At 35.6% G+C, this 13,922-nt stretch overlaps 1 protein-coding gene across 1 annotated transcript in view; it reads left to right on the forward strand.

The window, feature by feature from the left end:
* The window catches only part of EYA1 (EYA transcriptional coactivator and phosphatase 1), a 150,182-nt gene that overhangs the window by 94,323 nt on the left and 41,937 nt on the right, over positions 1-13,922 (forward strand). The window contains exons 9-12 of the mRNA XM_071553085.1: positions 265-347; positions 769-955; positions 12,207-12,346; positions 13,513-13,596. Coding sequence (XP_071409186.1) covers positions 265-347; positions 769-955; positions 12,207-12,346; positions 13,513-13,596 — 494 coding nt within the window. The remainder of the gene's footprint in view (positions 1-264; positions 348-768; positions 956-12,206; positions 12,347-13,512; positions 13,597-13,922) is intronic.

Below are 13,922 nucleotides of genomic sequence, written 5' to 3' on the forward strand. Positions count from 1 at the left end.
GTGGGATTGCCTAGTATTCAATCAGAGCTGAGGTGGCTCCAAAATTCCTGTCTAAATTTCAAGGGATTTTTTTATTGCAATAATGAAACACAGTGTAAGAACTATGAATTATCACTTTCCATACATTAACATGTTACAGAGCCAAATTGGCAAACATATGGGAAATATTACAAATATGCCATAACCTTATGATATAATTGTGTGATGGAAGTTATTTTCTGATACTTTTTTTCGTAATGCATGTAATTTTTCATTTCATTTCAGGCAGCAGTTTTACAACATCATCAGGAATATATGCAGGAAATAATTCACTCACAAATTCTACTGGATTTAATAGTTCACAGCAGGTAAATTTGTAAATAGGAGTTCAACAAACTTTGGCAAACTTAGAATTCTCATCCACTGAAAAAATGTAGCCCTTAAATAGCTTATTGAAAGAAAGTAGCATCCTTTCAAGTAAGACTAAAGTTTATAAATGTTTTTCTTCAATTTGTCATCTTCCAATACTAGAACTAAATGTCTGAGGTTGATGTTCTTATTCACTCATCTTTACAAGTGTATCTAATAAACTACTTATATGAAAAGACATAGGAAATTATATGTAATTTAGATTTAGTTTTACTGCCTCACATTTTTAAGTCCTACAGCATCCAATCCTGGAAGCATACGTGCTCAAAATCTGACATGTGTTTGTAGTTATATTTTTGAATTTATACTAAAAAGTAGCAAAACTTGGATGGACTATTCAGTTGCTTTTTTGTCTTGCAGGAATATCCCTCTTATCCCAGTTTTGGCCAGGGCCAATATGCTCAGTATTACAATAGCTCCCCATATCCTTCACATTACATGGCAAACAGCAACACCAGCCCTACGACACCCTCCACAAACGCAACATACCAGCTTCAAGAACCACCATCTGGCATCACCAGTCAAGCGGTTACAGATCCTGCAGCAGGTAATTACATGGATTTTATGGTCCCTATGAGGCACATTTTTGTAAGTTGAAAGGGAATTGAACTGGATTTTTTGTTTTGTTTTGGTGGGAGGGTTTTTTTTGATTTTGCGTTTGGGTTTTTTGGTGGTGTTGTCAGGGTTTTTTTATTCTTTCTTATTCCTGAGCCTGTGGCATGTCTTGCACAGATTCTAACAGAAAATAGATTGAAGAAAAAAGAGGATCAGTAGAAATTTATAGTGTGGACAAAGTGCAATTTGTTTGTATTTATTTGTAGAGTGCTTGTGTTGAGAATTGCAGGGTATGGATAAGTCTTTACACTAAACCAGAACCTTATGCTTTTAAGCTCTGTCTTCATTAAGATAAACTCCTTTGATTTTTCCTAAGACTGAAATCAAGAGGCCTTCAAGCCATAGTCCAACTGTCCACTTGATAGCGAGCTTTTGTGTTTTTTACTTTCAGAGGACATAATAGTGCTTGTAATGAGGAGTTGAAATTGCTCAAGTGTTTTCATTTTAAGAAAAGATTTTAAGTGGCTTGTCCTTTTCCCGAGTCAATTTACCTTTCTTGGTGGAATTTGGCAGTTCTTTACTAGTTGAGATATTTTTTGAAAATTTATGCCAAGTTGCTCCAGCTGTTTTTGGAAATGAGAGGTGAAAAATACTTTTCCCATTATTAAAAAACCTAAAAATCCATTTTTTTAACAGTTCGAGCATGTCAGTATTTAGTAGGTGGCAGAAGTCTGAAGTCTGTCAGAGAGAAATTCGAAGGTTGCAGATGTATTTCTCAGAATGCAGTGAGAAGCAACTATTATTTGACAATGTTATTAAGTGGTTTTGTTTTGGAATTTTCTTGAGTAAAGTTGTTTTTATTTTCTTGAATTATTTGATGGGACTAGTCTTCCATGTGCAATGTGAGCTTTTAGCATAATTTGCTAGGCCTGTTGCTTTTCTGCATGAGTGTGTACCTGAAGAAAATGTACTGTTTTATCTCTTTTGAAGCATTTGCTGAAAATAAATAGGGATGAAATACAGTTGGGGTGTGTGTGTTTATATAATCGAGGTCACATGAGGGTGCAATGTATTTGAGAAAGGAATCTTTCTAAATATATGAATGCATATTGCAGTCTGGGGAGTTTAGAATATGTGGATACGTCTTGGTGTCTGCTTAATTACCCTGCTTTTCACTTTTTAAAATTCTTTTCTTTTCTTGTGGGTTTATTTGCTTCTAAGTTGGAAGCAGTTAAGTTCCTCGTAGCCCAAAACCCAAATGTGATCAAGTTCTAGCTTTTATCACGATATTAAAAATTAATTGTTATATCATCTGGGTCTCGATCTTTCACAAAATCTTGGTACGTATTTTTTTAAGTTGTTGATATTTCCTAAAAGCAATAGTAAATGCATACACAAGAGAGGTTAAATTTTTGCCAAGCTCAAACTTACTGGCTTAAAAGCCATCTTCCTATTTGAATAGTTTCCTGTGCTCTATAAGTCTAGACAGAACTTTTATATCAGTTCCTTTATAAATTCCTTTCTTTTCTCCCTGAAATCTTCTACAGTCTTGTTATGAAAGTTTTGCCTAAAAATTTTGAAGAATTTGGTGGGTTTTTTCATGGATGAGTCCTGCACCTGAGTGCTTTCATGTATTGAAAGATTTGTATCCATGGGTGTCCCAGCTCTGCTAACTTAGCCCTTCCTTGGACATGTGCATGTCCTCTGGCACTGCTGGGACTGCGATCTCTTGTCTTGAGACCTTAAAGTTAAGGATTTAACAATTCTGATAAAGTTCCTTCTAGTGGTTTGCAAGTAACAACTCGGAGTTATCATGGGCTGACTGCCTGTACCAGAGGCAGGGACACGCTTAGGAAAGGGCCTGCTGTGGACCACTCTCAATTAGGAGGAGCTATTGAAAGCTGTCTTTCTGTTCTCCTTCATCAACATGGTTGCAGTCAGCAGAGGGTATAGAGCTAGATTGAGATTTCTCCATTGTTATTTATGCATTTTAGTTAAGATCCAGCCTATTTAGGCTCCTTCTGTTTGGAGTGGAGAATGATCTTATTATGATTTTATTATGATTTTATTTAGAGTTCAGTTTAACTACAGTCCTAATCCTGAGGTGCCAAAGCCTCTCCACTGGTATGAGAGCAGTTTAAGGTGGCTGACATACCAGTGTTGGATTCCTAAGGGAAAATTAGGTGAAAATTTTATGCTACCTCACAAACCTTCAACCCTGGTAGAAGGGAAGCAAGGACCAGTCAGTGAATCCAGTGCTGTTCTTGCTGATTCCCCTTGGAGAGTGTAAATGATTTTACGTTTTTTCTTGCTGAGGTTTATTGCAAAGCCTCAATTGAACTCATACACAGTCTGCTCAGAAGACAAACTAAGGCTGGGGTCAAAGAGGGATCAGTATGGAGAAAGGGAGTTCTGGTGGACTGAGGACAAGTAAAAGGTTTATTCAACAGAAGAAAATTCATAATTGTGTTAAAAAAACACATAACAAAGGAAAAAAATAACCAAATTTTAATTAAAGTTAGTCAAATTTCTGCAGGCTGTTTTGCCACATCTGGTCAAGTTGGGCAGCTGATTCTCTACCACAACTGGAATACTTCATATGAGGAATGATGGGGAGCAGTGGAGAGCCATCACATTTAGTAGGATGGTCTCCAGCTGCTGAATTGCAGCTGTCTATCCCTACACATCTTCTATATTTAAAAACCCCATGTAATCTGTGTGGTTATGAACTATGCCAGGACAAGCACAGAAGAGCCTTCAGACTTTACAGAGGCACCAGAATAATTTGACAGACATAGGTGGTTCCTATGAATTAGGGCCAGTAAGTGAAACAGAAGCATCTGTGAGAAAAATGTGAAGAGGGAAAATAATTATGTGATCTTGTGACATTTTTAGTAGAGTTTTGCAGACTCAGAAAGCTCAGATAATTTCACTTGAAATACATTTAATTCCTTGTCCAAATATAAAATAATCCTTTTATGGTTTCCCTCAGTTCCTAGTTAAATATGAAATTGTTTTGCCACACAATCCAGGACATCCAGGGATTCTTCCAGATGGACCTGAGATTTTTCATGCTCAGTGTTTCTTCTTTCTCTTCCCTTTGAGGATTTGAAAAGTTCTTGGGCCACAATCAGGACAAAATCATTTGATTGCTCAGAGGTTTAGAGTCCTTCTATCTGTAAATCAGACATTCAAATTAGTGTTATTTTCTTGTGAACAGAAGGCTGTATTTTTCTTAGGGACATAATCAGAAAATTGTTAAGCCAAATAATTAATCTCAGTATGGCATTTCAATTTTGTAATGTGTTATCTGCTTCAGATGTCATTGGAAATTTTAGCTTGTTCAAAAGTAAGAATTTTTGAAGGTTTGTTGTTTTGTTTTTTTTTTTCCACTTGTAAAACTTTTGATTTGCAGAAGAAAATACTTTTCATCAGAATAGCAAGAGAATATTAGTTTCCTTCTGATATGAGCTTTCAGTCCATACATGGTTAGATTATCTTAAGTATAGGCAGCGAGTTGCAGATTTTTTGTCTAAGATGTATCTAACAAAAGTAATAATAATTAAAATAATAAAAAAGAATTAGACTAATGAACAAACATTCACTCTCCCTTTCCATGTTCAAATTCATTGAAGTAGGCTCAGGGTGAACAAAAGTTTATGCTGGTTCAAGCATTGCTTAGTCAAACTCAAAGATTGGATTTACAAAGACACCAATGTCAATTCAAGAAGTTCTTGATGCAGAAAATCACTGGAGACGGTGGATGATTTACCTCTGTGTGTATGTGTGTCCTTTTTATGCTTTCTCACTTAGTTTCCTGCTGTTTGCCTGTGTTGAAACTTACCCTGGACAGGCAGAGTTTTACCCCACCATTATGCCTACTCTGATGTTCTAAAATACTTAGATCTACATTCATAGCATGTATTTCTAAGAGTTAATGTAGAAAAAGTCTACTTTTTCTAAAGCTTTAATAATTTTGTCTTGCAATATTTCAACTCCATAATCACAGCTGGTTAAAAAAAGTTGCTGATTTGTGCAAACTTTTTTTTTATAAATTCAGTCAGCAAAGCTGAATTTATCCTTCTATTTCATATGATGCTGTATTTATAGTTTATTACAGCATTTCTCACAAGAGAGACTTGCATTGTTCTTGGGATTAGATCTCGTTAAGTTTTCCTTGTTTCTGTGATAAGTATGCTTAATATATTACTGGAAGGTTTTGGGTTTTTTTGATACTACTCACATACTTCACAATGCAGATTAAAAACCTCAAGAGAGCTGTGCCAGCGAACAAAACTTGTTCTCAGCCGTGGGTCACCATTATGCTCTTAGAAGCTAAACTTCTTTTTCCTTGAACACTATATCACATTTAGTATTGCAAAAGGGAAAGCAACTTTTGCAGTTTCTCTTTATCATATTTCATAACAATAAATTAGTAACAGGAAAGTGAAACAGAGCAAACTGACCATATAGGCAACTTTTTACTAATACCTGTATGGAAACAAATGCTGCTATATTTGCAGTAAATTTCTGGTATTCTAATGTTTGTTCTTTTTCATAAAAATGAAGACTATATCTACAGGATATATTTGTATAGGAGGGAAAGTCACTGAAAATTCTGTAAAATACAGAATTGAAATTGGATGCAATAGTGAATGGCAAAGTACAGCATTAGTTTTGCTTTTCTCATAATGTTTGTTCTCCTGTTTTTACATTTACAATATACAACTTTAACGCTTTGGCATTGCATCCAACAATATGTAGTCTGACCCACTGTCAGAAAATGTGTTGAGGCTAAGAATTTGATGCACTTTTTAATAGACTCCTAAATACATAAATAGGATGTTCATCATGAATTTGGATGGGATTAAAAGTAACAATGATTTCAAATTGTTTGAAAGCATAACTAAGGAGTAAGAAAGAACGAACTACAATGGATACAGGTACTACCAGCCCTTTATGGGATTTTTTTTTTTTTTCAAAAAAGAAGGTTGGAGAAAAAAAATCTGGACCACTTCATGACTTGTTAATATTATTGTTGTCATACATAGTGTGTATATATATATAGGATATAATGTTAAAAGAATATTTTGTTATTACTTTGGATATACAATACTAAATCAAAATGTCAGCAAAACCTTGAAACAAATAGGCATTTTTGCTAATATTTTTAGTGGACAATTGAGACTTTCTGTCTAGTTTATAATAGTATGCTCTTAATCCTCAATATACAAACATTAGATTAGTTTTTCAAGTGAAGATTTTGACATTTTGTCAAAACAGCACTAAAGAGATACTTCTATGATCTTGCTGGCAGGCATTATTGTATTTCTTGCAATATTTATTTAGTACTTTTACATACTACTAATATTAAACTATTTTTTACAGAGAAGTAAAAACAAAAATCTACAAATGCAACTCTGATTCTGCTGCATTATTTAATCCTGGTCTAGTTTTCTACAAGTAGAAGAAGTTTGTATAAGTACTCATGAAATTTGTGTTTAGTTTTATTTATGCAAAAATAAATTTTAAGTATGCAAAAGTAAGAAAATCATAGCATGAGACTGACATATTCAAATTACCTGAATTTTATATTTTTATTCTGGTATACAGGAGTTTAAATAACACTTGCCTAAGGATTTAGGCTCTTTATTCAAAATTAAGTATAAGATTTGAGGGGAACCCATTAATCTGGATGCAATCTAAATGGAAAATATTTGTACATACCTACTCGCAGAGACATTTGACTATACTAACTATTCTAGACCCATGTCATCCATGTAATTTACATTGTGATATGAGATATGATTACTTTGATAACGCATGTTTACTCTTTTTTGCATACCCTTTCAGTGTAGTAGGGAAAAATCTGACAAAATTTGCAATGCCTTTGTCAACAGCAAAAGCTCTACCCACATAGTTGCCAGTTGGATTTACCTAGAGATAGACTTGACTTGGGGATCTCTGTGATAGCCAGTTTCCCCCAGATTTGTAGTTTGATACTTTGCTGTACATTAAAATCAATAGTAAGAATAATACAGCAATTACTTACGGGGGATTTCCATAATAAAGAGAAACTAATTACAGAATATGGTGTTGCAAATGCTATGTCTGTGGCTGTGTTGTCTATTCTTAAGTAATCAAAGTATTGTTTTTTATGAGGTGATGACAGATTGTCCTTTGTGACAAGACCATCAAAACTGCCCACAGTGATGTATAACAGGGAAGTATATGCTCATGAACTGTTACATCATGTTGCAGTAATGTGATGTCTTTAAGCAAAGGACAAAGTCTGCTACAGTATGGTTCATGTATTTTAGTTAAACCAGCATGTAAACTTTTTTTCCTCAGGGTTATGTAAAATTTTTGTGTGGCTTGGTGCGACTGTATACCACAGGGTTTACTACCAAGTCAGGAGCAGAGGAGTACCAGTCACACCTGGAAAATAAGATATTTATGGAATCTGCATTCAAAATGTTTTTTTCTGACTGACTAGAGAAGTCAAGGTAATGTCTATTACACTTATCCTGGCTTTGGAAGAAGGAACTCTGAGTGTGTGAAGCAGAAAAAAGTTGTAACATTTAGCATCTGCCTGGGGCAGAGTGCAGAGAGTTTCTATAGCAGGGAGATCTAAAATGATGTGTATGTTCATGGACGCATAAGAGTAACTGTTCCTACATTACTAATATGATTTTATGAAGCCATATGCAACACACAAAAATGTCTGTAGTGGTCCAGACTGGTGGATCAACTGGTCCCATGCCCTGTCTGCTTCAGGGGCCATCAGTGGATACCTCGGAAGCAGCAAGGACAGGCTGAGCTTGTGCAAGGCTTGCCCTAAGCACTTTTCCACGTTCCAGATATTTTTGTCTCAGGGGATTTCCAGAGCTGCTGTTGTTTGTATGTCTAGGGTCTATGCACATTAGCATTTTAATTTGGAGTAAGGTCTGTTTTGATTTGGAGCTTTGACTCAACAAAGTGGTCTTTGGGCACCCAGCTGAAGTCCTTCCAGTCAAAGCTAACCTGGAAGGTACCCTCCAGGACAGCTCCCAATTCCTCCAGCTCCTATTGAGGGTGCTGAGGAGACTAGATCAGGCTAGACCTGCACTGAAATGACCTCCCACAAACAGACGATAGAACCTCATGTTGTTGCCATGAAGCTTGTCTGGTCCCACAGACTCAACCTGCTAATGAGGTGTGGCTGTAGCAGCCCCGAATACTTCTCACATCCGGGGATGTCTTCAGCCTTCTCTTGAGCCCTTGTAATCTTTTGGGAGCCTGGTATGGGGGTTTTTTTGGCAAAATGTGCCACAACTCTCCTAGGTATTATCTGAACTCCTTCTTGTATTTAACCTGGCTGCTGCCAGCAACCTTTCATGACTTTGCTTTAGTACCGGACAGGCAGTGGAGACCTGATCCTCACCCATTTTTCCACTCACGATTATGTGGAGGGTAGAGTTTTCTCCTGCACTTGCCTTTGTTTGTGATGCTTAAGAACAGGATAAAATTAAATTCAGTGCTTTAGAAGAATAATCATTTCACTTGACTAATATTAATATATGTATGCTACCATGAAGTTGGCTGAAGTGGAACAAATTAACCTTCTTCTACCAATGATTGTAGAATATTGAGTATATTGATAACATGGTTTGTGACCATGTAGCTTGACTTCAGCAAGTCTTTTCTGTCCTGGCAGTTAAATCTTCTCACTTAACAATCTTATAAGCAAACTAGGCTAAAGCAGCCTGGCAGAAACTTCAGGAGAATGATATAAAGCTGTTTAGGAAATCTTGTCCAGAGAGAAGTCAGTGAGAGCTTGCTGTTAAAATAGAAGGATGGCTACAGCAGCATTCCTCAGTGTCTGCCTTGGGCCTAGCACCAAACCACATTTTCATTAATCATTTAGATGACGGAACAGAATGTGTTTGCCTATTAAATATGTAGATGACACCATGCTGAGAGGGGCTGTGAGTTCTTTGGAGATGGGATGAGAACTCAAAAAATGGAGATGTGATCTGAATTGGAGCAGGTGTGAGGTATACATTTAGGCAGGAATGATGAACTGCACAAATGTGGGATGGGGAATGTTGGCAGCTCCTTCAGGCTCTACCTTTCCCTGCAGACCACTCTCACTACTCCAAATATTAGTGGCACATGGAGTTCCCTCAGCCGCTGTTGTTTGTCTTGCTCCAGAATTTGTCAGGGCTTGGGCTTGTCAAGGCTCAGGGCTCAGCTGGACTCTGTATTCTTTAATTATGTTTCCTTATGAGGACCTGAGAGCGACCATTGGACAGCAAGTTGGTAACCCAGCCGTGCACAGAGAAACAGCCCTGTCCAACAGCCCTGATTCAAAGAGTACATGCTATGGTTTCCCTTTACACACATGGAATAAGTTTCTTGCACACAATGTCATGTTTGCCCCCCACTGGTTACAGCCATCTGTCACGCTGCTTGTAACACACTGGTCTCCTGAGTAGACTCAGGAGCTCCAGTTATTAGCAGTGTTGCCTGTTCAGTTCATGTGCAAGGTTAGGCCACATTTTTGAGAAACAACCAGTTTGGTGTCACTTTCTCCTCAGAAGATGATCTAGAAATCCCGAATCTAACATTTATTGGAAATATTGCAGAATAATCCTGCCAAGTGGTGTCCAGGGAGGGTAGCCTGTTGAACATTCAGACTTTGCTTGGCATTATTGTGTCCAGTTGGAGAAACTATGGAGAGCGATAATCAGAGCGTGGAAAAGAGGATTGTCAGGCAAGGGCTAACTTAACAACAAAGGAATCTGTGAACAGTCTTCAAGTGCATTCAAATACAATGAAGGGAATAATTTTCACCCACTTTCAGAGCCTGAATTTATATTGTTGCAATGAATGCTAAAGTTGTATGTTCTAATGGCACAGCTGTCAAAGCAGCAGAACAGATTTCCTGGAGAGATCCATCAGAGCAAGAAAGACAAATCTTTTCTGGGAGTGATGCAGGTGCAGTGGTCCCAGGAAGAGTGGGCTAAGATGTGCCCAGCCCACCCTGGGGTCCTGAGGTAGGGTTGGGAATCTTTCAGCCAGGTGCTGTTGCTGTCCTCACCATGCTTTGCTTTGCATGCTCACTCATTTAGGTTTGCTGTGGTTCATTTGTCATGAAGTTTTATTTATATTCTTTCCATGCTATCTGTTCCCTATTTTATTTATTATTACTACTGCAAGTAGTATTAGTAGTAAAATTTTTAGGCATTGTATGTCTGTGAGAATAATAAAAAAACCTGGTAACTAGAGCCACACTCCTAAAAGCATTGTCAGAGACCAAGAGCAGCCCTAATTTAAATTAGTCAACAGGAAATGCAATTTTTCATTACTTCTGAGTTTTAGAGCACATTGGACAGTATACCTATTGAAAAAATTCTGGCCTGTTTATTTTACTAGGTTATAATTTATTTCAAGGCTTTTGTGCATTGTTTTCTTTCTTTTTCCTTTTTATTAAAGATTATACTAATTAACATTGTGTATGGCAGACAAATTGATTGGAAAAAAATTGGACAAGTTATGTTTTCTTATTTATGGTTAATTCAGTAGATGAAAGAGCAGTCAGCATTCATAGATTAAATAGTTTAAATAAATATTCTGAGTTGTACATTATCATAGGAAAAAATATATGTCACTGTAATGTTTATGTTCTTCAGTATTTAAACCTCTGTCTTTAGTTATGTAGACTTTCTTGACTGATTTCTGTTGCTGGCACATACACAGAGTCACTATTTTGGTATAGGTCAAGTGTCTTTAGAAGGTTCTGTGTTTAACCCCAAATTACATCTCAATTCATTGTTCTGCTTATTTTAACGTAGCCTGAAATACTTAATTATGTATATAATGTTAAATATATGATATGCTAATTTTCCATAATGTAGGTTTGAAAGCTGAGCATGAGAATTTCAAGATCTTTTCCTTTCATTCAGCACAAGCAACTGTTATTATTTTGAGGATTTGTAGATATGTGGTGTTACACAGATTTCCAGAGTCTCCTCCTTAATCTAACCTTTGATCTCAACAGGATGTTTTCCTAGGAAAAAGAATCACTTGAGTGAGAAGTATACCTGTCTGTTCAAGCTGGAATGCCATAGTCTAGGCTGATTAAAATGAAAATACAAATACTCATATCTACTGAACTCTAAAGACTAGTTAATGTTAACTGAGAAGTAAAATTGATAAACATAAAAATTGCAGCTGCCTTCACTAAAATAGTGTGTTTAAGAAAAAAAATCATGATGACTGTCAAAATATTTTTGAACTTCGGACTATGAAAGGCAGTCTTTGAAAGAGATTTAAAAATCTGTTGTTGCATTTCTAAGGACTATGGTATTTCTAATTAATAGGAAGGATAATTGATGCTGGGTGTCTGCTTTGTTAAGCTACAAGCACTTAACTGTTACTGAGTCTATGGATGTTAAAAGTGGCAAATTATATTCCAACTAGCCTGTTTTCAGATGAACATTTTTGGTCTTACATACAAAAATCATCATTTTTTTTCTACCTGTTCAATAGCAGTAAATATTCTTGCAAATAAATGTTGCTGAAGCACAATAATTAGCATACAATACTAAAGAATTGTAAAGAATTGTATTCTATCTTAAAGATATTTATTGGAAAAGTTCAGTGTTGAGAAGACCTTTGAAAAATACTATACATTTCATCTTCATAGTTCGTGTATATTTAAAACTTATTAATTGAAATTACCATGGGAAAATAAATACTCTGTTTTATGTCATGTTTGGAAATAATTGTATTCTTCCACCTCAAGTGTAGCAATCTACAAGAAAAGTGTCTTCAATCAGGCAATTTGAAAAGTTTTTCAAATTCTGTATGCTACTTTTTTCACACCTGCATGTTTGTTTCTTACCAGTCACTGTAATGGTTGAAGCCTGTTGGAAAACTCAGTTAAATCATTATAAAGAACTGGCATACCTTAAAATTGGGGTTTTTTTTAGAATTTAATCTTGTAATATTTGAAGAAATGGTGGGGTTTCTTTGCTTCATCCTTTTTTTCTGTGTTTACTGAAATAATTTATCACTCTGTTTTTACATATAACTTGAGCTAGATTTATTTTATGTATCGATATTTTTGTAAATTTAAATATTTTAGTTAAGACTGTTTAAGTGAACATTTTGGATTTAGTGTCACATAAAAAGCAAGTAAGTCAAACATTTTGAATATTGAACTGAAAGGTAAAAATGTCCTTTATTTACTACAACAGAATACAGTACAATCCACAGTCCATCAACCCCCATTAAAGATTCAGATTCAGATAGATTGCGTCGTAGTTCAGATGGGAAATCACGTGGACGTGGCAGAAGAAACAATAATCCTTCACCACCACCTGACTCTGATCTAGAGGTACATTATGTTACATGTCTTTGGCTTGTTACAGACTCTATCATTATTTTGCATAGAGAAGTATGATTTCACATCAAAAATAAAGTGTCATTGAAGATCCTTTTTTTTCCTAACAGTATTTTCATAGAAGATAGGGTTTTTTTTCTAAAGAACCTTCTTCAGGAAGAGCTCCTACTTTCTCTGAAAAATACTGGATGTTTTTTCTCCTTTTGATTAAAACAAAGCAAGTAAACAAACAAATGAAAAAAAAAAAAAGGGAAAGCTTTTCCCAAAGCAGAGAAAGGTTTGTATTTGGACAGGAGACATTTCTAGTACAATAGTGGGTTTTGTTCTCTCATGCTATGTCCACATTCCTCCCACTGGCCCATGGTTTATATTGAGAACACATCTCCAATGACACACCACAGCTATGAGTGTCCACACTGCATTACTTTTGCTTTCCAAAAGCTTAACCCATTTGTCATCATGGGAAATACAGTCTCACCAGGATTTAAAATACTTACATTTGAAACACTTTATTTTTCATTAAAATACCATTTTGTGTGTGGTCAGAGGACAAGTTTAAAACACATATTTTCCATAGTCTGTAAGCAAAAGAATTCTTTACTGACACCATAAATTTTTAGATATACATCATCCATGTGCATGATTTTCATTCTTCAGGTGCCTAAAATGCATTAGAAATTAACATAAGTTAGGGGGATTTAAGTGCTTAATAGCAATTTGCTTTGGTTTGGTTTTAGAGTTAATTTTCAAGAGCAGTTATATGAACTTTGGTTTCTAAGACTCGCAGAAAAACAGAATTCAAACCTCAAAGATTTAATTTTCAGAGGCTTTTTTTCATTTAGTTTCTGTCTCACATCTGGCTTCAGAAAATATATTGTACAATTTCATTTTCTGTCTGTATTTGACAATCAATATAATTCTATTCTAGTAGAATAATTTGATATAATAGCACTTTTAGTAAAAAGCTAACAGATTTTTTTACCCTATTCTGGGAAAAAACTTGTTAGTTTTGAAAATAAATGGCAAAGAAACTATGGTTTTAATATATAACCATTTCAATACAATTTTCCCATTTGTGTGCTTACTGATTCAAATTTTAACTTTCCATTTCAAGTATCAGCTTCACAGAGGAACACATTGATTTGATTCTCTTTTTACAGAGAGTATTCATTTGGGATTTGGATGAGACAATCATCATTTTCCATTCCTTGCTTACAGGGTCCTATGCTAACAGATACGGAAGGGTAAGTGTCAAGAAACTGATGGATATTTTCAGTAATATTTTCTGTTTTATGATTGATACACAAGGAAGACCAGAACATTAGTTGATTTTCCAGAGGCAAACTGGTACTGGTGTTACAAGACATAAAAAACAAGGAGTAAATCTGTTTCCTGTGTCCATTCTTTGTAGTTATTTAGCTCTCATATTCAGTAAATATTTAAATAGCACTGGGAGTAATTCTTTGACTGTCTTGTAGATACAGGTTGTCTGAAACCTGCTGATACCATCAAAGTCTGCAAAGATCTATCTCTCCTCAGAGAGTGAAGAACTTCCAGGAGTGATTGCTAA

This window comes from Pithys albifrons, chromosome 4, assembly GCF_047495875.1.
Source record: "Pithys albifrons albifrons isolate INPA30051 chromosome 4, PitAlb_v1, whole genome shotgun sequence".
Taxonomy (NCBI): Eukaryota; Metazoa; Chordata; class Aves; order Passeriformes; family Thamnophilidae; genus Pithys; species Pithys albifrons.